The following is a 24,287-nucleotide window of genomic DNA, read 5'->3' as shown; positions in this document are numbered from 1 at the left end:
GAATCCCCAGGCGTTGAATGAACGCCTGTGATTGGTCAAGGTGAGGGTGACATCATCGGTTGCCTGGCAGAGGGAGCCGGAGCAGGTTGTGAGACGAAGGAGGCGGTGCCAGGAGGGGGCGGGGTCTGGGCGGGGAGGGGGCGGGGTCTGGGCGGGGAGATGGGTGTGGAGAGGGCGGGAGGGGCGGGGCAGAGCGGGATGGGCGGGCTTTCGAAAGCGAAACCTTAACCGACCTGTCTGGGAGCTACTGCGGGGCTGAACTGGGAGCACTGGTGTGGACTGGTGAGTGCCTCAAGCTGGACTGGAAACACTGATGTGGACTGGGGAGCTGAGAGGGCTGGATTGGGAGCGCTGGTGTGGACTGAGGAGCGTTCTGTGTGGACTGGGAAGTGCCTCGTCTGGACTGAGGAGCAGCCCAAGCTGGACTGGGAGCACTGGTGTGGCCTGCTGAGCTCAGGGGGCTAGACTGGTAGCACCGTAGTCTAGACTGGGACCACTGGCGTGGACAGGGGAACACCGCAGTCCTAACTGGTTTTAACTGGTGAGTTCGCAGGCCGTCGATTGTTCCCTGGGAGCCACACAGGGAGCCCTGCACTGATCTGTACTGGTTCCCGCCATGGCGCTGCCGTCCGCTGGTCTCCTGCCAGGGCTTCTGCTGGTGGCCGATGCCCTGGCACTGGTGTTACTGGTGCCGCTGGTGCCGGTGCTGGCGCCGCTGGGCGTGGCAGGCGTGTGGCTCGAGTCCGCCCTGCGCCTGCCAGTCCTGGTCGTGGCCACCTGGCTGCTGCCCTCTCGCCGCCCCTCCGGGGCCACCGCGGCCGCCGTCACGGTCGCCGCCACCCCCGCGGCCTTCGGAACATTCCGGTACTTTCTGGGGCCGCCCGGAGCTGGACCGGGGCTGTTGGCGGCTGCTGCGCCCGCCTGGCTCGGGGTCACCCACGCAGCTGCCGCACTGGCCCTGCTGGCCTGGGCCGCGCCTTCGACCCCCGGCGGTGTCCCTGAGACCCCCGGCAGCGTTCCCAAGGCTCCTGGCACCGTCTGGCGCGCCCTGGCACTGACCTGGGAGGAGCGGAACGTCCTTGGAGCTGCCTTCCTCTGCCTCGTGCTGGGAGCCGTTGGTGGGTGACAAGTGGTTACAGGCGCTGACTCCCCAAATTTGGGTTCTGCAGCCCCAAATTGGGAACCCACCCAATCTGGGACACCCTCCCACCCCCCCACCAAATTGGATGCTGGCCCCTAAAAATTGAGTGCTGGGCCCCTAAATAGGCGATGACCACCCTAAAATTGAGTGGTGACCCCCTTAAATTGAGAGTTGACCCCTTCAGTTGAGTGCTGACCCTCCAATTTGGGTTCTGACCCTTCAAACTTGGGTGTTGCACCCCCAAAATTGCGTGCTGACCCTCAAACTTAGAGTCTGATGCCCAGAAATGGATGTTGACCTCCAAGCCATTGGGTCCTGATCTCCCATGTTTAGGTTCTAACCCCTAAAATTGTGTGCTGAGCCCCACACTAAACTCGGGGTCAAACCCCTAAATTTGGCACTAAACCCCCCCAAACTGGGTCTCGATCCCTCTAAATTGTCTCCTGCCCAAATCATGTCCTGCTTTCCCAAAATTAGATCTCCACTCCCCAGACTGGGTCCTGCCCCTCACAAATCAGGGTCCACCTGTGTCAGTGGTCATACCCATGGTGACACGGTCTCGGTGACATCCAGGGGAGACATTGGGACCGTACGTTACTGGGAAGGTGCTGGATGCCATCAAGGGTGGCGATGGACTCACCGCAGGTGGCATCGGGATGGTGGCGGCTGCTGGAGCCACCAGGTAGGTTGCAGTATTCCCTGGGCCTGTCCCTGTGTCCCCAGTGTCCCTGATGTCACTGTGTCTCCATGTCCCCCCCAGTGTGCTGTTTTCCGGGTGCCGTGGGGGGTTCTTCATGCTGTTGAAAGCACGTCTCCATCAGAGCCTGAGTCTCCGGCTCTTCTCCCACCTGGTACACCAAGATCTGGACTTCTTTCAGGGGGTGCCACCAGGTAACGGGGCATGGCCCAGCCCTAGCCCACCTGACCCATCCCCTCTCCCATCCCATCCCAACTATCCTGTCACCCCCGTCCCCATCCCAGCATTCAGTCCTGTACCCACCATCCCCAGTACCCATCCCGTCCTGTCCCATCTGTCTGTTGTCCCATTCAACCATTCCATCATTATGATTCAGGACGGCTCACATAACGACACGTAGAACTCCGATTTCTTCAGAGGGCGTATAGCAAAGTTTATTGTAAGGCAGATTCTTTTTATACAGTGTTTTGGTCCAATGAATAGGATTGGTCCTTTAGGGCACCACCTTTTTGTAAATATCTCTACCAGTAAACAAGTTGGGAAAACACCAGGTGTCAGGAGGAGGATATCTACAAGGTTGTTTTGGGTTCCTCCTTATGATTTCCCAGGCCAGACAAAGAGAGTTCTGTCCTTGGCTTTCCCACAGGCTTCAAGACACTGCCTGGAGCCTAAGAATTAATGTTCTGACCACTGTCAGTTCCCACACCATTGCATCCTCATCATTCCCATCCCATCCCATCCCATCCCATCCCATCCCATCCCATCCCATCCCATCCCATCCCATCCCATTCCACCCCATCTTCCTGGCTTTATTCTACTCCTGTGTCCCATCCTGTCCCAGTCCCACTTCCCCATTCTATCCACCATCCCCTCCCCATTATTCTCATTCTCATGCCACCATCCCATTGCATGTCCCCAGCTTCATCCCACCATCCCCATCATCCCGTCCCGCGATCTCCATTCCCACCATCCCGTCTCCACTGTCCCATCCCATTCCACCCTGACCGTCTCCATCCCCATTCCCATCCCCATCATCCCATCCCACTGGTGCCCATCACATCATTCCCATCCTGTCCCCACCCACCGTGATCCCAATCTGTTTTCCCACCCTGCAGCTGAGCTCTTGGCACAGTTTTCCATGGAAGTGCCACGGGTGTGCCTGGCGACACCATCTGGGGCCAACCAGCTGTTCCGAAGCCTGGGAATGGCCCTGGTGGTGGGGACATTCATGGTAGGGCTGGCACCGGGGCTGGCGCTGCTGGCGCTGCTGGAGCTGCCCCTTGAAATCGCCACCAACCGCATCCAGACTGCCCGGAAACAGGTCAGGAATACAGGAGGGAAAGAGTGGGAGGGGGATGCAGAGGTGGGACAAGGGGGTGGGAATGGTGGAGTTGAGATGGAGGCCAGGGGAATGAGATGGTGGGGATGGGATGGGGTTGATGGAGAATGGAAAGGAAGAAAATGGAGATGGAAATAGTGGGATGAAAGGGGGTGGAGACCAGGGGAATGGAATGGTGGGAATGCTGGCATGGGGATAGAATGGAATGGTGGAGATGGGAATGGCGGGGATGGGAAGAGAATGATGGGATAAGGCGGGATGGGATGGTGGGATAAAACAGGGAGATGGGTTGGGAGAGTGTGGTTGGATGGGGCCCAGGGGGATGGGAGTAGAGATGAGCACCAGGGGAGTGGGATGCTGGAAATGAGAATGGTGGGGACAGGATGAGACAGTGGGGATGGGGGAGGGTGGGATTAGGACTGGGAGAATGGATGGGAATGGTGGGGGTGGGGGACAGAGGTGTGGGATGCTGGGAATGCAATAGTGGGGATGCAGTAGGTGGTGGGATGGGAATGCTGGGGATGGGATGTGGATGGTGGGCCAGGAAGGTGACCTGGGACAGTTGGTGACCCCCCGATGTTCCCACAGTCACTGCAGCAATCCATGCTGGAAGCATCCGCCCGGACGGCCTCAGGAGTGCAGGAATCTGTCGCCGCCATTGAGACAATCCGTATCTTTTCGGCGGAGGAGGAGGAGGAGAAGCAGCACAGCTGTAACCTGGCCAAGGAGCTGAGGCTGAAGGAGCAGATAGAGCTGGAGCTGGCATTCTTCACCCTTGTGCACAGGGTCAGGGGGCCTGGGAATGGGAACACCAGGGAATAGGGATGCCAGGATCAGGGATGAGGGCGCTGGGAAAGGGGATACTACGAATGGGAACACTGAGATCAGGAATGGGAAACCAGCATCTGACACGGGTGCGGAGAGCAGAATGGGGACACCAGGAATGGGGATACCAGAACAGGGACATTGGGATCAGGAATGTGCATGCTAGGAATGGGAGTGGTGACATTAGAAGAAGGATGGGGACACTGGGACAAAGGTTGGGAACATCAGGACCAGAAATGGGGACATCAAGAGTGATGTGAGGACACCAGGAACAGGGATAAAGACGTCAGGAGGGGGATGGGGAGAGGCGGAATGGGGACATTCCAGTGAGTTGGGGGCACCAGTATCCCTGTTCCTACCCACAGTTGCTCCAGCTGGCCATCCGGGTCCTGGTGCTTTTCCGGAGCCACCAGCTGCTCCGTGACAAATACATCACTCCTGGGACCCTCGTCACCTTCCTGCTGTACCAGGACACAGTTGGCAGCCATGTCCAGGTAATCCCATGGAATCCACGTGTCTGTTCCTCCATCCATGCTTCTGTCCATCCCAGTGCCACCCCCTTCCTTCTCCTCAGGTGCTGCTCTATGGCTTCAATCAATTCCTGACCAATGCAGCTGCCGGACGGAAGATCTGGGAATACCTGGATCGGAAACCCACAGGGGATGTCAGGGGGACGCGGGAACCCCCTGAGCTTCAGGGTCATGTCACTTTTCAGAAGGTCTCCTTCACGTATCCTGGGAATCCAGAGCACCCCGTGTTGAAGGTGGGTCTGGGGGGAGGTGGAGGTTCCCAGGGGTGGGAATTCTGGCATCACCTGTCCCCATCCCACAGGACGTAAGCTTTGAGGTGCGTTCCGGGGAGGTGACAGCACTGGTGGGGCACAATGGAAGTGGGAAGAGCACGGCCGTGGCACTGCTGGAGCGGCTGCGGGATCCTGGGAGTGGGAGTGTGCTACTGGATGGGATCCCGCTGCCAGAATATGAACACCAGTACCTGCACCGAAAGGTGGGGACAGCACAGACACTAGGAACACTGGGAATGGAATGGAATGGAATGGAATGGAATGGAATGGAATGGAATGGAATGGGGATAATGGGGACAGGGGTGGGGACACTGGGACTGGGACCTGGGAGGCATGAGTGGGGCTATCAGGAGCAGGAATGGGGATCTGGGAAGAGGGATGGGAACACTGGGAAGTGGGATGGGAACACTGGGAAGTGGGATGGGGAAAGTGGGAAGACAGTGATGGGGACACTGGGGACTCGGATGAGCACAATGGGATCAGGGATGGAGACTGCAGGGACACCAGGGTGGGATGGGGTCATGGAACAGGGATGGGGTCACCAGGAGCCAAGACAGCATCACAGGGCTCGGGGCTGGGGCAGGTGGTGCTGGTGGAGCAGGATCCCGTCCTGTTTTCTGGAACCATCCGTGAAAACATCGCGCTGGGGCTGGAGCACTGCAAAGAGTCAGAGCTGCGGGAGGCTGCCACTGCTGCTGGAGCCATGGACTTCATCCAGGGGCTGGAGCAGGGCTGGGACACCGGTGAGAGCTGGGGGGATGGGGCACCCCTAGGACACATCCCCCTGATCCCAGGATCCTCTGGCAGAGACGGAAGAGTGTGGTGGGTGGCAGATGGTGGGGTATGTGGGGATCCCTGAAGTCAGATCCCACTGATCTGGGGGGTTTGGGAAAGTGGTGGGACCTCTAAGGCTGGGATCCCACTGATCCTAGGATCCCCCCCAGAGGTGGGGGAGCACAGGGAGTGGGGAGGAGAGGGGGAACTCCAGGGCTGGATCCCACTGATTCCTCTGATGGGATTGCTCCTGCAGAGGTGGGGGAGCATGGGGGGCGGCTGGCAGCAGGGGAGCGGCGCTGTGTGGCCCTGGCCCGGGCTCTGCTCCGGCGTCCGGCCGTCCTCATCCTCGACGAGGCACTGGATGATGGAGACGAGGAGGCGGTGAGTGGGGTGGGACGGAGGGGTTTGGTCGGGGTAAGGGTGCGGTTGGTGAAGATGGAGTGTGATGGTATGGGAGTGGAAGGGTGGGATGCCTGGGAGGGGGACTGGGGAGATGGGGTGGTAGGAATAAGGGATAATGGGCTGGAGTGGGAATGATGTGATGAAGTCAGGGATTGGATGAGATGGTGTGGGTCAACAAGGTGGAGAAATAGGACAGAATGGTAGGATGGGAATGGTGGGGATGGGATGGAGACCATGGGTGTAGGATGGCAGGAAAATAGAATGAAGGGTTGAAGACAAAGGGATGTGATAGAGTGGGGTGGGATGGGATGGGGTGGGGTGGGAATGAAGGAGATAGGGAATGCTGGGATGAGGATAGAGATGGAGAGCGATGGGAAGGGTTGGGGTGGTGGGAGTGGGATGGGACAGTGGGGATGGGGATAATGTGGACAGGATGGCACAGTGGGCATGGGGATGGGATGGAGAACAGGGAGGTGGAATGGTAAAAATAGAACGATGGGGTTTGGTGGGATTGGGAGGAATGGGACAGTGGGGTTGGATTGGTTGGTTGGGCCTGGGTAGGACTGAGTTGGATGGGATGGGATGAGCGTTCTCTGGCCCCAGGCACAGCGCTGGTTGCGCACTGGGCTGGCCCAGACCGTGCTGGTCATGTCCCACCGGCCGCGGGTGCTGGATGTGGCCGATCGCCTCGTGGTGTTGGAACGCGGAGTCGTGGTGGAGACTGGAACACCGGCGGAGCTGCGGGAACGCTGCGGGGCCTACAGCCGCCTGCTCCTTGGAGGAGACAGGACTGGGGGGCCCGAGACCCCCAGCATGGGCAGTGAGAAGGGGGCTGCATCTGGCAGGGAATAAAGGGGAATTAGCCGCAGTGTCCCCATTCCTGGTGTTTGTGCCCCCAGCCAGTTCCTGGTGTCCCCAGTCACAGTGTCCTGTGAATCCCTTATCCCCACATCCTCTGGATCCCAGCTCCCTGTGTCGCCTTGGTCCCTGTATCCCCCATGTCCCCACTGTGTCCTGCAGGTCCCCCCTTTCCCTGGATCTGTGTCCTCTGGATCCCCACTCCCCATCTCCCCTGTATCTTTCCTCGTATCCCCCATGCACAGATCACCTGTATCCAAGCACCACCATTTCCCCATGATCCATGGTCCCCATGCCCCCTGTGTCCGCTCCTGGACATGAGACACAGAGTAGGAAATAAATCCCAAGGGATGGATCTGGGTGTGGATGTCACATCCCATGCCTGTTGTGCCCACTCCAAGCTCCTGGTGTCCCCAGTCCTTTCCCAGTGTCCCCATACCTTTCCTCAGTGTCTTCATCCCAGTTCCCCATGTCCTCTTTTCTATTCCTCGTTCTCAGAGAGGAACTGCTGAGCACTGGAGGAGGGAACTGGGAATTATTGCCCAAACCAAGGTATTTTCATAGCAGAATTAAAACATTTGGAATAATTTTTATTCTTGTGTTTAAAACATGGGAAAACAGAAAGTCAATCTGTTGGGAAGGTCTGCTGCATGATGGGTGAGAGCAGCAGGTTGAGCTCAGCCAGCAATTTGCAGCTTTCTGCAGGGAGAAGGAAGGGGTTGGACCTGGCACCGTGGATCATTCAGGTGATGATTCTTGCCAGGATGGGAGTAAGAGATGGTGTCACCCTGTCTGTCCCCATCCCATGGGCTGGATCCAGCTGAAGAGCCCACAGAGAGCAAGAACTACTCTGGAATCCCACCAGATTCTACTGTAGCCATTGTGCCCCAATTCTGCCCCATCAATACCACCTGATCTGCTTTGGAATCCCCCCCAAGTCCTGTTCTGGCATCCCACTCCAATGCCACTCCATCCATCCCACCTGATCCTGCTCTGGAATCCAGCTCAGATACACTTCAGAATTCTACCTGATCCCAATCTGGAATCACGCCCTAATCTGGAGTCCCGCCCTATATTCCTTCTGGAATCCCACACAGATCCCACTCTGTACCTGCGGTCAAACAATTGGTTTCTCTGCCTGTTTCTGCAGAGAGAGATCTGTGAGATTCCAGCGTGGATCACACACCAGGATTCATCTGCATGGAGGCGATCCAGAGCTGGATCTGCCACTGGTACTCACTGGCCACTGTATTGTATCCATCCCTCTCCCATTTCCCTATGGAAATAACGTGTGATCGGCACCCACAGCGCAGGATCCCCAGAATGCTGTTGGACGGATTGGCGGTCATCCCCAGCCACCATCCCACGTGTTACGTGTTCCAGATGCTGAATCCAATGAGGATCATGACACAGCAATGATGGACACAGCAATCATCACTGGGATATGATTCCAGTTTGATTCCAGCTCTGGGAAGCACAAGATGGTCAGAAGGGGAAGGGGAACCCCCACCCTGCTGCTTTGCATTCCCAAATTCCCAATTAACAGATTCTGCACTTCCAGCCTTTCCCCAGATGAAGATCCCCAGCTCCAGCATTCTGGGATGCTCCACCCAGCACCGGTGCTGCTCCCACTCCCCTGGCAGTCCCTCAGGTCTGGCCCAGGTGTGGAAGGTGCCATCAATGTTCGGAATGATTCCACCCCACTCAAATCTCCTGATCCTGGATTTCCTCCCTCCTCATCCAGCTGATCCTGATGGTCCTGGGGCAGAATCCATACCTGTGGCAGGACACACAGTCCCATGTTCCACTTCTCTATACAGAATGGCCGAATGTATGGGGTTACATAGCTTCTAGGTTCAAAACATGGACACCCACCAGGCAACAAGTGGGTTTGTTTCCCCACAGGTCAAACATGAGAATGGAAAAGCGAACGAGATTTGATGCAAGACTTAATATGGGAGCAAATAATAGTAAGCAAACAAAGAAAACAGGTAACAGCAACCCATCCCAGAGCCAATCCCCCGCAGAGGTTTATATGCAAACCTCAGACAACAACTAGAAAACAAAATAGAAATTCCAAAACTAAGAAGGAACCTGCTTGTAGATCTACAGGAAAGAACTGGTAAAAAACTAGGTGTTACCAGCTTCTGGGTGCGTGGGGGAGCTTTAATGTCAGAAAAGTGGCCATGGAAAGGCAGTAGCCTAGGCTCAGTTGAGCTTCTCAAATGGAACAGAAGGAACATGAAAGGAGAAAAACCAACCAGAGGGGTGGATACTAAGTTTGCAAAAAACAGGAGAGGAGTTCCTCTGGCATGTGGGAAAAGAATTCCTGGACAAGGTAGGCCAAACCTCCTTAAAAAAAAAAAAAAAAAAAAAAAAAAGAGAGAGAAGAGAAGAGAAGAGAAGAGAAGAGAAGAGAAGAGAAGAGAAGAGAAGAGAAGAGAAGAGAAGAGAAGAGAAGAGAAGAGAAGAGAAGAGAAGAGAAGAGAAGAGAAGAGAAGAGAAGAGAAGAGAAGAGAAGAGAAGAGAAAAGAAAAAAGAAAAGAAAAAAGAAAAGAAAAGAAAAGAAAAAAGAAAAGAAAAGAAAAAAAAAGAAAAGAAAAGAAAAGAAAAGAAAAGAAAAGAAAAGAAAAGAAAAGAAAAGAAAAGAAAAGAAAAGAAAAGAAAAGAAAAGAAAAGAAAAGAAAAAGAAAAAAGAATGGAGCTTTCACATGGCAGATCCCTGAAAAACCAACACAATATTGTACCCGGGAGAGGAAAAACTTTTAGGTATGAAAGAAAGGATTAAACTTTTCCTGTGTAACGATTCTGAGAAAAATCCCTATTATAGGATCCCTACAATATCTAAATTTTGGGAAAACATGAATAACCAAAGAAATGAGTACTAGAAAGCACCCAATGGCTTATTCTGGATATGTGGGGAAAGGGCTTATCCAAAACTTCCTCTTCTCTAGAAAGGAAGTCGTACTCTAGGAATTCTAAAACCAGGATTTTTTTCTGTTACCAAACCAAAACAGGCATAATTTAGGAATACTGGTGTCTGATGCTTCAAAAAGAAACAAGAGAGGACTAATCAGAGAAATTAGGGGATACCAAAAGAGCAATGAGGAGTGGCCTCCTGAACGAATAATACAGATATATGGTCCAGCCACCTGGGCACAAGATGGGAGTTGGGGATATCGAACCCCAAGCTATGTGTTAAATCCCATCATAAGACTCCAAGCAGTTGTGGAAATCTGTCTTGGTTTGGGAAGACAGGTATCTGCCAGGTAAAATTACAATCAGAGGCTCTTTGGCAAAGATTTGGGAAATAGGAATAGCAGTTCTTTACTAGTATGTAATACAAAGCAAACAAACACAAAAAAACCTCCCCCCTCCACCAAACAACTACAGCGTTAATGACAAACGACAACAGTACCAAGAACCTTGAGGGCTTTGTTTCACAAAACCCAGGGCAGTTTGGTTTCGGTGTCCCTGCAGGATCCTCAGAGCACCAAGCTGGAACAGTGGAAAAGTCCCGGGCTGGTCGCTGGGATGGCAGGGTGTCCCGGCAGGCAGGGGCAGGATGTCCCGGCAGCGCAGGGGGTGCAGGGTCACACTGCAGCAAGAGGAGCAGCGCCGAAGAAGCTGAAGGCGAGGCAGGGCCTGGACCAGCTCCCGCAGGTGGCAGGGAAAACTCCGGATTCAGGCTGAACCGGTGATAGTAGATTTCCCAGGACTGGATCTCTTTGGCCACAGTGAAACTCTTCCAGCCAGCAACAGCCGTTCTCTCCCTCCCCGAACGCCGGAAAAAAAAAAAGCCCGCAGCTGCCTCAAGCTTTGTCTTTTACCTGCGTTATCTCCCCCTTCCACCTTTGTCCACCTCTTTGTTTCGGTTAAGTACTCTCAAGTATCCAACACTTGGTCTCCTTGGTAACTTGTGGGGAAAAAATTCTTTAGAGAAAGAAGGAACAAACCTAACCCCCAACAAAATCATAACTAACGAAACAGCTGAGACCGTGGAATTAACAGCCGGCCAGCAAAGACAATCCAGAGCAGCAGTGTATCAAAATTGGTTAGCACTAGACTGTTTATTAGCAGAAGAAGGAAAGGTTTGCGGAAAGTATAACACATCCGATTGTTGTCTACAGATTGATGATAATGGGGATGCAGTTTTGGATAGAGCCAGAAATATCTGGAAAGCAGCGCATGTGCCAGTCCAAAGATGGGAATCTATAATGAATAAAGGATAGCTACAAGACTTTCTTGGGATACCCTGCTGGAAAAAGGCAAGATTTGTAGTGCTGTGTGGGATAACAAGCTTCATTTTTCTTCCATGTTTAATCTCATGCCTAATCCGATTAACTACTTACATGGTTCAAAATATGCAAATAATGACAGCGCCCACCCATCCAGACTCAAAAACTATAGAAAAAAGGCAGAAAATTACAGTGTTGAGAAAAATGAAAGATGATTAAAACCTAGAGGAGGCATTTAAGATCTGTGAAAGGTATCAGTATGCCAAAAGCACACAAGTTCAAAAGCTGTAGCTCAAGCCAAATACAGTAAAAAAGACAAAGGGGAGGAGTTGTTAAAAATGACCCTATAATATTTGCGTTCACATTTATGTATTAACGTTGTAATTGACTGTAAGTATTCCAAAATAGCGTAATTTATAACCCCTTTCAGCTGCTTGCTAACATAACACAACATAACATAATCTATCATTCTAAGTATGCCTGTAGAAATCGTAGTGTGATGAATATATAATATCTATGTCTACATCTTACAGCTTACAGAAATAACAGTGTGATGAATGTATTGTACTTAGGCCTTAGCCAAACGTAAAATGTTAAAATACTTCTCTGTAGCTAAGAAAACTCTACAAAGCAATGATGTTGTTTCCCACATCTTCTGACCGAGCTCTCCGAGTGATAAGAGTGACACAAAGTAGAGCACCAGAGGAGAATCAGAGAACTCGTTAACTCCTCTTACCAGGGAAGTGTGAAAAGGCAGGATGAAGCCACAAGAAGGAATAAAATACATTGACCTAAGCTGCAGGATGTCATGCAGATAAGTCCGAGTGAAAAACCAAAACAAAACAAAGTTCCTGCAACATCAAAAGCTCCCGTGAATGTTTTGAATAATGCACGAAACTTAGTAATATGTAGGTACCTCAATAAAGTAACAGTATATTGATAACACTGCCTTAATGAACAGCTGTGTGTCCGTTGGCCGATAGCCGGGAACACCCCAGCGCTGGACATTGTCATTTTCTATTCCCTTATTAAACTGTGAAAGTAGTCTAAGAGTGAACTTTTGTTTTTCACAGCCTGTCGCTAGACGGACACGAAAAAACCACACTCGCCCACCCGTCAGGTTGTGAGATGAAAAGGAAAAGGGAAGTTTATTTGGGGGATCTCAACTTATATAGTTTTTGGGATATGGTCAAGGACTGGGGGACGAGAGGAACATCCCTCTGACTCCAGTGGTCAACTCAGAAGTCCATCAATTTGTCTGTCCCCCTAGAAAGAATGTTATTTACAAAAGATCAATCTTGCTTTTGTCACAAGCGTGAGAAACTCCGGTAGAAATATGAACAACAATTAGAAGGCTGAAAAATCAGGGCGACATCAGCCTACATTGTAATACATTCACCACACCACTATTTCTATAAGCTACATGGTGCATACATAGATATAATATATTCATCACACTACTACTTGCGTGGGCTATACGGTGCATACTTAAAATGACAGATTATGTTACATTAGCAAGCAGCCAAAAGAAGTTACAAATTGCACCATCTCTGAACGCTTAGGATCAATAATAGCATGCAAAAGCTAATACATAAATGCAAAAGCCAGTATTATAAGGTCATTTTTAACAGTCCTAAACTACCACTGCTGAGTGGTTACAACCAGAATTTCCCCTTCAGGTGTCCTGGCACACCCTGCTGCTGATGCCCGAAAGACAGGCTGGAAATAAATCCCCACACACTGCTGTCCATAGAGCAGGTATTTGATTATTGCAGAGCTGGTGGTGAGGGGGATTTCTCCACCTAACTCACCCACCCTTGTCAAGTGCGGTGGTATATTTATGTAGTAAGTATTGCTCAATGTTCCTGTGTCACTACAACATCATCACATACGCGGGAAATTAGTTGACAGAGTGTGAGCTCATGGTTATTAGTTCTTTTGCACTGCGCTTGTGCCTCCCCAGTTTGGGGGTCATTGGAGGTCTTTGACGAAGGCTTCCAAAGTCCTCTTTGCATCTGAACTTTTTGACTCTGTCTTCAGAGCATGCGCAGTCACGGTTGGTCCTAACCAGCCTAAACTCTTTGGTTTGTGGTTAATTGGCTTTGCACTTGCCAATTTCTCATTAGTACTAAATTTATCTATCTCTAAAGCTATCCACTTGGTGAGTTTTTTCTTCTTTTTTCTTTTTGTCTCTTCAGCATTAAGCAACTAGTTAACTATATACTAGCCATTACATTGTGTAAAATGTTCTTTATATCAGGCTATATAGGTATAAAAACTTATGATTCGGGTTATATAGATACATATAAAAAGTCATGATTTAGGTTATATTGATACCAGGTTCTATAGATCTATCAGGTTATGTTGATATCTTGCAACTCAAGCTATATAAGCAGCTTGTAACTTTGATCTAAGTTATATAGGCATCAACACTCGGATGTTGACCCCCAGCACTGTGAGCAGCTCCCCGGGCCAGCTGAGAGCTGCTCCTGGCACACAGCAGAGTCCCTGCCTATTGTGACAGGTAGAAGAATTATAAAAAAAGGCCTCATAAAATGAGTCCTGCTCTATTAAATTAATAGCCAGCCTCTCATCTCTTCGAAGTGTAGTTAAGCAATTTGCAGGTTCCCATGCGAAAACAGTCTTGGTATGAAAGATAACACAAAAACCACAAAAACCTATTCCGGGGTTGAAAAATAAGTGCATCTGTGTAAACAATAAGATCTGTTCCATGAGAACCCATAAAGGAAAAATGTAAACAACCTGAATCTTAGCATGTACACACTAATCGCCTTCTGACCAAAAAAATGAAGTAGTAAGAAAACTACCAGCCAATAGGTGTTGCACGTGAGGTGTGTGAAAACGGTACAAAATAAGTTCTGTGAATAAAGAATTGGCTTTTCCTGTATGAAAAAAATGAAGTCTCGGCTAACTTATTGCAATATCTGAAGACCCGATGTGATCGAGGGAGGAGATGGCCGAGCCTGCCGAGAGAAAGGACACGGACCAAGGTGAGACAGGACTCGAGAGACGGAATACACAAAGTCGGTAACGAACAGCCCGCAGCCAAACGAAATTCGAGGAGCGAATATACAAAGCAGTGAAAGGCTGCAGCTACAGACAGCCACGCAAAATACACAAAACCAAGAACCGGCCGGCAGAGCAGGACCCGAGCCGGGGAGCGCAGGGGGGCCACGGACAGTGCGGAACGCACAGAAACAAACACAGAAACAAACACAGAAACAAACACAGAAACAAACACAGAAACAAACACAGCTCCCGGGAAGGAGCTGCCCAGGGTGGGGGGGAGTGAGCACGGGCCGAAAAATGTACTGAAGGCACTGGGGAAACAGTGGCGCGGAGAGTATCACGCGTGGAAGTGTGAAATATGCGGTTGTGTTCCGTGTCAGGTAAAAAAGGTGGCCTGCGTAGTTGTTGTGAAATGTGTGGAATGAGGCCGTGGGACAGTTATAAAAATGAGTTTTAATAAACAAACGGGAAAAGCATGGGAAGAGGCCTTTTGGACAAATATTTTGCGTGCTTAAAAGTGAATAATATGAATTTTAAAGTTTTGAAAATATAGGTTTTAAGGGTTTTTTTAGGCCTTTAGCATGTAGGATAGAAGAATGCAGACGTACTATTTGCTTTGAAAAAAAATTATTATAAGCTTTGAGCTCCTTTGTAATGAGAAGTTTTGAACTATAGCTTTAGAATATATAAAAGGAGTGGTAATCACCTAAATAAAAGAAGGAAGTGAGCTTATCCTAAGCTAAAAAACTGAGGATCCTGGAAAGGAAAACTGGACCCCATCATCACAGATGCGTGATCCTGGTATGAGAAGCTAGACATCACACTCACTGATTTATGATCCTGGAAAGGAAAACTGGACCTCACCATCACAGATGCAGGGAAGCCAAACATCACCATCACTGATTTATGGCCCTGGAAAGAGAAGCTGGGCCTCACCATCACTGACGTATGATTCTGGAAAGAGAAACTGGATATCACCATCACTAATTTACAACCTTGGGGTATAGAAATTCGATGTCACCAATAGGAACTGATCACAATGGGGTATAGAAATCGGACTTCACAAATAGAAACTAGGAGGAAACCACAAAAAAAACCCCAAAACCCTGCTGAGAAGTGCTTTATGAAGATGCTCAATAAATACCAGCAGAAATCAGCATTCGATGTGCAGCTGGAGGGGAAACCCCCACTGTATCCAGCGCGCTGCTTTGCTCACATTTTATTATTTGAATTAATTAATTGATTGATTGTTGCTGGATATATTGGCTGAGTCAAGCTCTTATTCTTTACAGAAGTATGCACGCAGGGCCACGGGGTAACGTCCAGACTCAGTTTTAAAAAGGGGTAAAATGTGGGAAATCTTAGATCACGAATTTCAGCCGACGAAAAAGCGATGATACGTGTGCGGGCACTTACATTGTGCAAAGGGGATAAAAGAGGATTTTATAAATGCATATTATAAAGTTGGCTTTTCGCAAATATTAAATGCTACGTGTGTAGTATGGGCAGGTTTTGCTGTATTTTTTACTTCTGCTATTAACGAAACTTAGAAATAAGTAGTGTGATAAATACATAGAGTTCTTAGGCTATAACATGATATTAAAGTAAGGGATTGTTTTCACGGCATCTAGACCGGCTAACCCAGAAGGATGGAGAGAATCCCTGGAATTCCTGACTTGACTTATGCAGATGAAGACTACTGACCAAAGCTTCAGGGGACCTCTATTATCAGTATCTTATCCAGATGAAGACGCCAAAAACTCCAAGAGAGGAATTTATTGACGCAATGCAACCAGACAGAATGGAGCCACTTGCAGATGGATCTACAAGATAAAATGGTTGGGGGGGGAATTGAAACTGAACAAAAAAATTCACACTCAAAAGGAATGTTTTAATCATGCATGCAATTTTATGAATATGCATCAGGCTGATACTTTTAGAGAAGCGAACCTTTTCAGTAGCAGGTGTGCACTTGGCCAAGTCACCTGGCCGTATAATCTTTTGCTTTATTTCTGTCTCCTAATTGTCTATTTTTAAATTTTTTACTAAACTTATAAATTCTTCTAAGAAAGTGAACTTCCTTTTCCACAAGGATAAAAGGAAACTGCGAACTTTATTACTACGGCGTAGAAAACAACGTGAGAGTAGATGTACAAAATGTCTTTTCTATCGAAAGGTGGGACGAGTTGGGGCAGTTTTTGTGGGCAGCGACCATAGCGGAGGATATAGCAGCCACAAAATCGTTACCTACATGTTATTTTATTAGAAATTCGTAAGAAAAAAAATGTACAATCTGCTGAAGGGACTGCAGCTGGCTGGCAACCGCCTCCCCCGCGTGCTGCAGAGACCTCTCGGTCACTATCTACTGTGTCTGCAGGTCTGTTTCTGTTCCCTCTACCCACGAACGATGGAAAAGTTACCTTTTAACTCCATTTTTCATGCTGAAAAGACTATTAAAAAAAATGTTACACACGCTTTGAAGACGCTTGCAGTCTAAGCCACGTGATGACACCGAACGCAGGCGGAACCGAATAAAAACCCAGGAGATGGAATCTGTGTGCGTGCTCCTCTGGAAAAGGGTTCCGGCGGGGCAGTCTCCCAAGGCGGTGCGGGGGTGGCCGGCTCCCGCTCCAGGAGAAGCCGCGGTGGCCAACAGTGGCCAGTGAGTTAGTTTTATCCTCCAGAAAACCCCCGAGTCCCAGGCACCGGTCGGTTCGCAGCTGAATGCGGAACGTGTGAGCTCCGAGGACGGCAGGAACTGGACATTTCCTGCTCACAACTCCTTTCTGGAGCGGAAGGCTGCACTGCCATTCCCTCCTGGTCTCGCTGCGGGGGCTTTTCAACAGACCCAGCGGCTCTGCCGGGCCGGGTCCCTGCATCGGCGGCCTCTGTCTGCGGAGCTCCGCGGGCTGCGGGGCGAGAGCGCTTTGTGCCTTTTTAACCTTTTCTGTATTGGTTTTCGGTGGTTTTCCCCCTTTTGCTACATGCGGCCTTTAGAGGGGTTTGTGTGTGTGTGTGTGTGTGTGTGTGTGTGATTCCAAGAATCTCACCTCTAGGGATAAGAGTACAACACGGCGGCGTTTGTTGTTTACTTTTCCCCGCAGCAGCTAACTTATTACAATACCTGCCCTGGCACACAGAGCCCTGAAGCACAGGGATCCTATTCTGCAGGACAGTCCTGAGCACCCCTGGCTGCATCCTGAACTCCCCTGCAGTTTGGAATAGCTGCACAGCTATTCCAAACTGTCCCCCGCCAGCACCCTCCCTCACAGATCCCATCGGCTGGGGCTGTGCCAGCTTTAGGAGATGCCTCCAGGACCTGCCCCTGCATTGCCCTGCACCCACAGATTCTCCGCGTTCCGAACCCCAAAGGTTTGTCCTCCCTTGAACTCTCCGGGCTTGGACTTTGCTTTGGCTCCTTCCAGAGCTCTCAACGTTCCGGTGCCCGACACACAACATTCCGTCCACGACGTTTCTGCGGGAGCGATTTACAACACGCTGTGGTCACAGGAAAACGGGGCTCCCCCATTTATTCCCTGTACAGGCGGAACTCCCACCCCCCCTTCCCCCCCAGACCTCTCCCGCTTTCCCTGCGGCGGCGAAGGTCCCGCTGCGAACCACCCCCGGCCGGCGACCACGGCGACATCCCCAACTCACCCGGCCCCTGGGACAGTCCCGAGACCCCTTTGTTGTTCAGAGCCGACGAGGAAGCCGCGCCGCCCCGATCGCCCCGCGGCCGCCGCTGTGTCCGGCCGGGCCGCGCCTGAGGCGGGCGCGGCTCCCGCCGGCTGGCGCCCTGCTCCCCGGGAGCTCCGCTAGGCGGCGCCCTGGCCCCGCCCTGGCTGCGCTGAGGGGCCGCCTCAGTTTCCCGCCCTTGGCGCCCGCCCTCAGCGGCCGCCGAGAGGTGCCGGCGCTGGCGGCCCGTCCGCCCTTTAATCGGGGCCATGGAGAAGGACAGTCGCTTTAAATTGTTCATGCCGCCGCGCCTGAGCGCTGGGCAGGTGTCTGCGGGCAGATCCCAGGTGAGTGCGGGACCGCTGAGGGTGGCCCACGCCACCCCTCAGGCTGTGGTGAGCTGGAGGCCGTGGCTGAGGAGCGGGCGGGGGGAAAGCGCAGGGGCCCTTCCCCGGGAGCACGGCGAGAGTGCTGTGCTCGGGGAGTGCCCCGGCTTCAGTTTCAAAGACTTTTGCTGTTATTTTCTGTCAAAACTGAAGGGAATAATCTTCTCGAGCGTCTGCTTTGTGTTTTCACTGTACCTCAGCGGTGATAAGTCCGCCTTTGATGCGGGTAATTCACCACAGAGAGCGAGCAGTGCCCCACTCGGATGCTCGCACTGGCGTTGGTATCTTGCCCTCACCAGATCGAGTGTTCCGTGAAAATGTGCCCCCACACTGAGGTATGGGAATTCAACAAGTTGTTTTTTCATGTCGAAGCTCCTTGTGAAATATGTTGAGATTGAAACGGGATATTCTGACAGCAGGTGAGCTACCTTGTTTACAGGACAAACTTCTGTGACTTGAATACCCTGGTAAAAGGGTATTTTCATGCTGGAACATAATAAGATATGGTTTAAAACTGCCCTTGGAAGTAAAGCAAAAAAGAAATATCAGCTACTGGTCTTCAAAAAAGTAATTTGGCTTCTTGCGTCCTTTACCGTGCACCAGTGCACAGACAGGCAGGAGCTGCCGAGTTCCCTGCACTGAAAGCTTCCCCTTCGGCCACAGTCTATAAAGCAAACTGCAAAAGACCAACAGTTCGACAAACCACTGTGAAGTAAGAAGCAAGCAAGTTCCAAAGCCATTCCCAATACCTTGGGCTTTGAAAATTGTAGGAAGATGCTTTATTAATGAAAAATTCTATTTTCACATCATCTTTAGGGTGGTTTGTTTTTTCTGGATTTTATAATCCTTCTTTACAATTCTACCCTAAGAAAATAATTTTTAAATTTGTGCAGGGTTTTAACAAATGCCCAGATGATGATTTTAAGTTGCCATTCGATATGTCGAACCGTGGTGAAATCACTGATTCGGGTAAGACTAAAATGTTTGCCTTGCACATTCTTTAATTTTTTTTATACTGTCGAGTTTTAATTTTCATGAGTAGTCTCACAGTTTCCTATCTGTAACACTGTTAAATACAGTTTCACTGTTACTTTTTTTAGAAATAAAAATTGATAAAAGAGATTGATAAAAATCTCTTTATGTTTCAGATACAGTTTCACAGCAAGTAAAACTTTGCTCTGAAGTAGATGAAGAGGTCAGCTAAGTATCCACTCTGCATTTCTAATTTTTTGGGGTCTTTTAAATTTTTTCCCAAACAGTGCCTAAAGGATTATTCAGTAGATATTTCAGGGCTAAAAGAAGTAGTCAAAAGGGAATAATGTTTTCTGTCTCCTGTTTAAAGCTGAATCACTTAGACGAGATATTTGTGATTTAATGAACATGCCTGGAGACAAATCTTTAAAAAATAAGGTGCTTGTAATGTTGTTTGTTATTTTTGTTATTTTTTGGTTTTTTTTTGAAGTTCCTGTGAAGTCTGCAAGTTTAATTAGAATAAGGTTTAAACACTTACGTATCCTTTTGGTTCTGAATATTCTGTTGAGGGGCAGAAGGGTTAAAGTCAGAGTATTCTTTGGAAAACTGAAGTAGATTGTCCCAATTACCTTGTCTGGCTTTATTTTATCTGCGAAACAATGAATTTAGTGGTTTCCTCAAGCACTGGATTCTTTTCACAGCATCTTCACCCGCATATTTCTGCTTTAGCACACCTCAATAAAGCCCTTTTTTTTTTTTTGCAGTAGCCTCTGTACACTGCAGCTACAAAACGCTGTTTGCTACCACAAAATAAAACACAGTTCTTGCCCTCCTCCTGCTGATTTTCATGTCCCTGATGGCTGGACTTCTTTTAATCCTAACAGCTGCTAAAGTACCATCAGGACTGGAGCAACGTCGTGATGCAGCCAAAACAAGGATGGTGTTAGGAGACATCGTACATAAACTGACCTGCCCTGTGGGCTCCTGTGTTGCTTTTACCTGCCTTGACCACTGGCCCAGCGCTTCTTGTACAGCGCTTTCAAAGTGTTCTGAGAGCACAAGGGTGGGGGGGTTTTTCTTCCTGCTCTGTGTGTGTGTGTGTTAAGAGCAATATCACTGGTACTCCTGGGCAAAGTCTCTGAAGCTGCTGTTACTTAACTCAGCAGTGTCTGTCAGAAGGAGAGGAAAGAAATGGTGTGAGGAACCTACTAGAAGGAATTTTGGCTTGGCTGATAATTCTGGCAAAACTCGTATTGATTTTTGTGGACTGCAGTTATCCATGTCTTTAAGACCACCTATTTGGTGATGTCTGAAAGCATTTTGGGATTTTTCATTGTATTTGTTCCTCCTATGTGCTCTGTAATGCCATTTGATACATAGATAGTGGATGCACAAAGTTTTAAACTTTGGCTCCTGATCATGTATAACTTATATCACCGTCTGTGGAAAAATACTACTCTTGTGATGTTTCCAAGAGATAAATGTGTTTTCTACAACACTATGAATTAGACAGTATTTGAGATTAAATTGTGGGACCTGTTTTAATAGAATGCAGAAACAACGACTGAATTGTTCTCAAAACTCTACAAAGAGGCTGAGAAGATCAAGCAGTGGAAACTGACTGTGGAATCAGAACTAAACGAGAAAGAAAGAAAACTCCAAGAAAACAAGAAGACTATTGAAGCACAGAATAAAATCATTCAAGACCTGCAGGCTAGTATTGTATAGTATACATTGAATAGGTGAAGTTAAGTGCTTCCTGATTTAGTATGACAATATAATTGATACAATTAAGTATTAAAGAATGTTGCAGTTTGGTTTGTGCCTTGAGAAAATGATTATTTTGAGAAGGTGTATGCATCTGTCCTGTGTGAGTGTATGTATGAAGAATATACCTATTAGTGTCTCAGTTACTGGTAAATTATTCATTAAATAATACGTTTTTCATGCAAAAGATGACTCAGCATGTAACACCAGCTAAAACAGACTTCTGTCTACTGATGCCCAAAATTCCTTTTTCACGTGGGATTTGAGATCTCAAAGTGTATTTCTAATATCTTTTCAATAACAGTGTCTTTTTGTGTTTGTTCCCTATGAAATTAGATTGAAAATGAAAAACTCAATTTGAAACTGGAAGATGAGATATGTGAAAATAAAGATCTCTTGAAAGAGTAAGTAATACAACCAAATATATATTTTTGTGGTGAAAATAATCACTTTTCATGTGGGCAGTTGCACGTAGCTGTTAAATTGTGAAGATCATTTATATTGTTACTCCTTAGGTACATAAAGTACTGTGCACTCCTGTGAAAACATGTTATTTTCCCCTCCTTTAGAGCCGCTGCTTCGAGGCATCTGTGTGATCTGTTCAAGGAAACCTACACTCGCTTCACAGAGAAGACCAGCAGATGTAAATGCTTTTTTATTTTTGATTTAAGAGAGTAAATGTACTTCTAGCTTGCTCTAAATTCACGAGTGGAAGAGAGTTCCTGTGCTGTTCCAGATACATTCTCCAGTTGAGATGGACTGGATGTGGCTCTTAAAACGAGAAGTGAATTTTAAGTGGCTCACAAAATTAGAAGTGAAGCCACGGGTCTAACAAACAAATGGTTTGTGGTGCTAAATCCAGAGGACTTTCGAAGCCAGTATAATTGTTTGCTGAAAGGTTGCAAGCCTGGGAGCTTATTTGGGTGCCTAAATGCTGATACAGGTTTGAGGCAGTGTCACCACCCCTGATGAGCCACTGAGGCACTTCAGAGCCACGCAGGTTTCCTCAGGTATGGTCAGCTCATTGAAGGTTCTCAGTCCCATCCAGATACTGAGTATATTAAGACATATGAAGTGGCACTTCATGCCTGTTTTTAGGCAGTAGAATCTACTCTAAATTCCCAGCACTCTAACAAATTTCCAGAGCTGTCCTTTTCTGTTTGCAGCAGTCACACATTTGTGAGGAAAAAAGGTCTTTTTTATACCCCAAGGTATAATGAATAACTAGAATTCTTCTCATGAAACTGGACAAGCCAAAACAGTTGGATAACTTAATGAAGTTTAAATCCTTGAGGTTTTAAAACATGTCTTTGATTGGGAATTTACTTTATATGCAATTTAGAATTGTATTTATAGTCATTAAAATTTTACTACCTTGATCCTGGATTCTTAAGGAGTGTCTATGTCTGTTTAGCCTTAATTCTAGAAACACTTGTGTGTAGATGTACCATTCTTTTTTTGAAAGCTGTGTTTCTTACTGTTCTCTTCTTAATTGTTTTCTTAGGGAAAAAAATAGTATCAATGACAAAAGTGAAAGGAAGGAAGGAAAATATGGACGTGGAGTGTTGTTGCAATTTTATAATGACAGTTGTGGTCATAGGTATCTGCTGATAGGAAGAAATTCAGTGCAAAAACCCAACATTACAGTTTATCAAATGCTAACAGTTTTGATACATTGTTATTCAACATTAATACTATAATAATATGGTTGCATAACTTGATACAGAATTACCCGTTTCACAGAAAAAAAATATATTGGGAAGGAAATTTCAAAGCTGAGCTTGCTTAATGTTTCAATGAAAGACACATTTTCCCTAGATTCTGTAACTTTTGGCACCATGCTTCATAATGACTTATTTAATAAGAAAGGAGCTGATAATTCCTTTACTAATTCTTGACTTGGACAGCTGGCATTCTTTTTCAAAAGAAAAATTGTCTTGTACATTCTTGCTTTGATAGATGAACAGGAAAAAGAAGAAATGAAACAATCGTATGAGGAACTTCATAGCAACATAGAAGTAAGTGACATAGCTCGATAAAAGGAATGTGAGTTATGTGGATATGCTAGCTGAGTTCCCCGTTTATGTTGAGATACTATTTGTATCCATCACGTGTGTGTATCATGTCATGTGTGATGCAGGAAGTCAGGTTTTCAGTCCCTTTTCACGAGTTATTTTTGTACCATCTAAAGCACATTCAGTGGAGAAAGCAGAGCAGCATTTGGGATGTAGATCCGTGTGTTCTGTATGATATGGCTTAGTGCTGGGTGACTGCCAGAATGTCTGTCGTCTCCTTGGACTCTGTTTTGCCCGTCTGGTGATTTCTTGGAATGGCTGAGGTTGACAGCAGCCCCTGGAGAACTTCCAGGGTTTCCATTGTTGAACTTCAAATATTAAATTTTGTTTTTAGAGACTGACAGCGGCATTTGAAGAACTTCGTCTGCAAGCAGAGAAGGACAGATTGGAAATGAGTTTCAAATGTGAGAGTTCTGTTCGTTGTGTTTATGCTGCTGGCTCAACAATTTTGTACTCCATAACTTTAATTATGCATGCGGTGTCAGGGCAGACAGATGTGAAGTGCTCGAATGGTGAGCAGGTCACACTGAGACACTGGGACCCTCTTTTATTCATGCTGCCTGTATTCACTGCCTGGCCCCCTCTCTTCTTGTTCCACTGGGCCAAATTTGGAACTTTATTTTTCAAACAGTCACTCAAAGTCGAAGTTCTGTCTGTGAGGTACAGTCTAGAGATCAATACTTATTTCATGCAGTTAGTTTATTCAAATAATAATGCGCTAGTGCATAGCTACAGAAACTTCAGCTAAATGCTCTCTCTCTATATGTATAGGCTACTATGTTCCTGTTTCATTTTCACATTCTCTTTTCTGTGAATTTCTTGTAACAAACACGGAGTGATGGACTAATTCTGTGAAAAACTGGCATAAAAAGATATTTTGATTATAAAATCAAATGTTACCTCAACAATTACTCTTGGAAACAAATTGTACAGCTGTACAATTACAAGCAGTCTTAAACTGGAAGTTAATTTTGACCTTGGAGTATATTTCAGCTAGAATGTTAACTATGAATATTACTGTATCTCAAAAGTGAAAGAAGAAGCAGAAAAAGTGGACATGTTTGAAAAAGAATGCAAACTGGAAGTCAGTCAGAAGGAAAAGCAGGTTTGCTCAGTTTTACCATCTAATATATACAGCTTTATTTGTCACTAAAGGGGCAGTGCACGACCCAAGAAGTGTTTCTGGCTATTAATAAAAAAGACAAAAATAATAGCTGAAGCTGCATTTAAGTCAGATTCTGCTAAGTTTAGTGATGTCTCAGTATCCCTAGTCTACTGGAATTCACGGTTTGATTTTGCATTG

The 24,287-nt window shown here is 47.8% G+C and overlaps 2 protein-coding genes and 1 long non-coding RNA gene across 6 annotated transcripts in view; 2 read left to right on the top strand and 1 right to left on the bottom strand.

The window, feature by feature from the left end:
- Positions 1-222: 222 nt before the first annotated feature.
- LOC136304194 (antigen peptide transporter 2-like) lies at positions 223-7,839 on the top strand. The gene is made up of 12 exons (XM_066207820.1): positions 223-282; positions 554-1,118; positions 1,715-1,823; positions 1,902-2,032; positions 2,954-3,159; positions 3,766-3,963; positions 4,368-4,496; positions 4,577-4,765; positions 4,834-5,007; positions 5,388-5,547; positions 5,835-5,962; positions 6,587-7,839. Exons 2-12 carry the CDS (start codon positions 617-619, stop codon positions 6,833-6,835), a joined length of 2,175 nt encoding a protein of 724 aa, XP_066063917.1. The 5' UTR covers positions 223-282; positions 554-616; the 3' UTR covers positions 6,836-7,839.
- Positions 7,840-11,580: 3,741 nt separating this feature from the next.
- LOC136304195 (uncharacterized) lies at positions 11,581-17,896 on the bottom strand. Its single transcript, XR_010724414.1, has 3 exons — positions 17,767-17,896; positions 14,974-17,584; positions 11,581-14,063 (listed from the first exon to the last, which is right to left on the bottom strand). It is a non-coding gene; the product is annotated as an uncharacterized lncRNA (long non-coding RNA).
- Positions 17,897-18,001: 105 nt separating this feature from the next.
- The window catches only part of SYCP1 (synaptonemal complex protein 1), a 20,568-nt gene continuing 14,282 nt past the window's right edge, over positions 18,002-24,287 (top strand). For 3 of the 4 annotated variants that reach the window (XM_066207828.1, XM_066207827.1, XM_066207826.1), the window contains exons 1-9: positions 18,002-18,131; positions 19,064-19,139; positions 19,319-19,365; positions 20,691-20,855; positions 21,246-21,313; positions 21,479-21,552; positions 22,869-22,927; positions 23,319-23,388; positions 24,016-24,089. In XM_066207828.1, coding sequence (XP_066063925.1) covers positions 18,054-18,131; positions 19,064-19,139; positions 19,319-19,365; positions 20,691-20,855; positions 21,246-21,313; positions 21,479-21,552; positions 22,869-22,927; positions 23,319-23,388; positions 24,016-24,089 — 711 coding nt within the window. In that variant the 5' untranslated portion in view covers positions 18,002-18,053. The remainder of the gene's footprint in view (positions 18,132-19,063; positions 19,140-19,318; positions 19,366-20,690; positions 20,856-21,245; positions 21,314-21,478; positions 21,553-22,868; positions 22,928-23,318; positions 23,389-24,015; positions 24,090-24,287) is intronic. The other variant, XM_066207829.1, reaches the window with a different exon arrangement.

The sequence above is a fragment of the Chamaea fasciata genome, unplaced genomic scaffold (genome assembly GCF_029207755.1).
Source record: "Chamaea fasciata isolate MVZ Bird 193981 ecotype frontalis unplaced genomic scaffold, bChaFas1.0.hap1 SCAF_57, whole genome shotgun sequence".
Lineage (NCBI taxonomy): Eukaryota > Metazoa > Chordata > Aves > Passeriformes > Sylviidae > Chamaea > Chamaea fasciata.
Note: the sequence above shows the minus strand (reverse complement) of the source record. Positions and strands in the feature narration are given on the sequence as shown.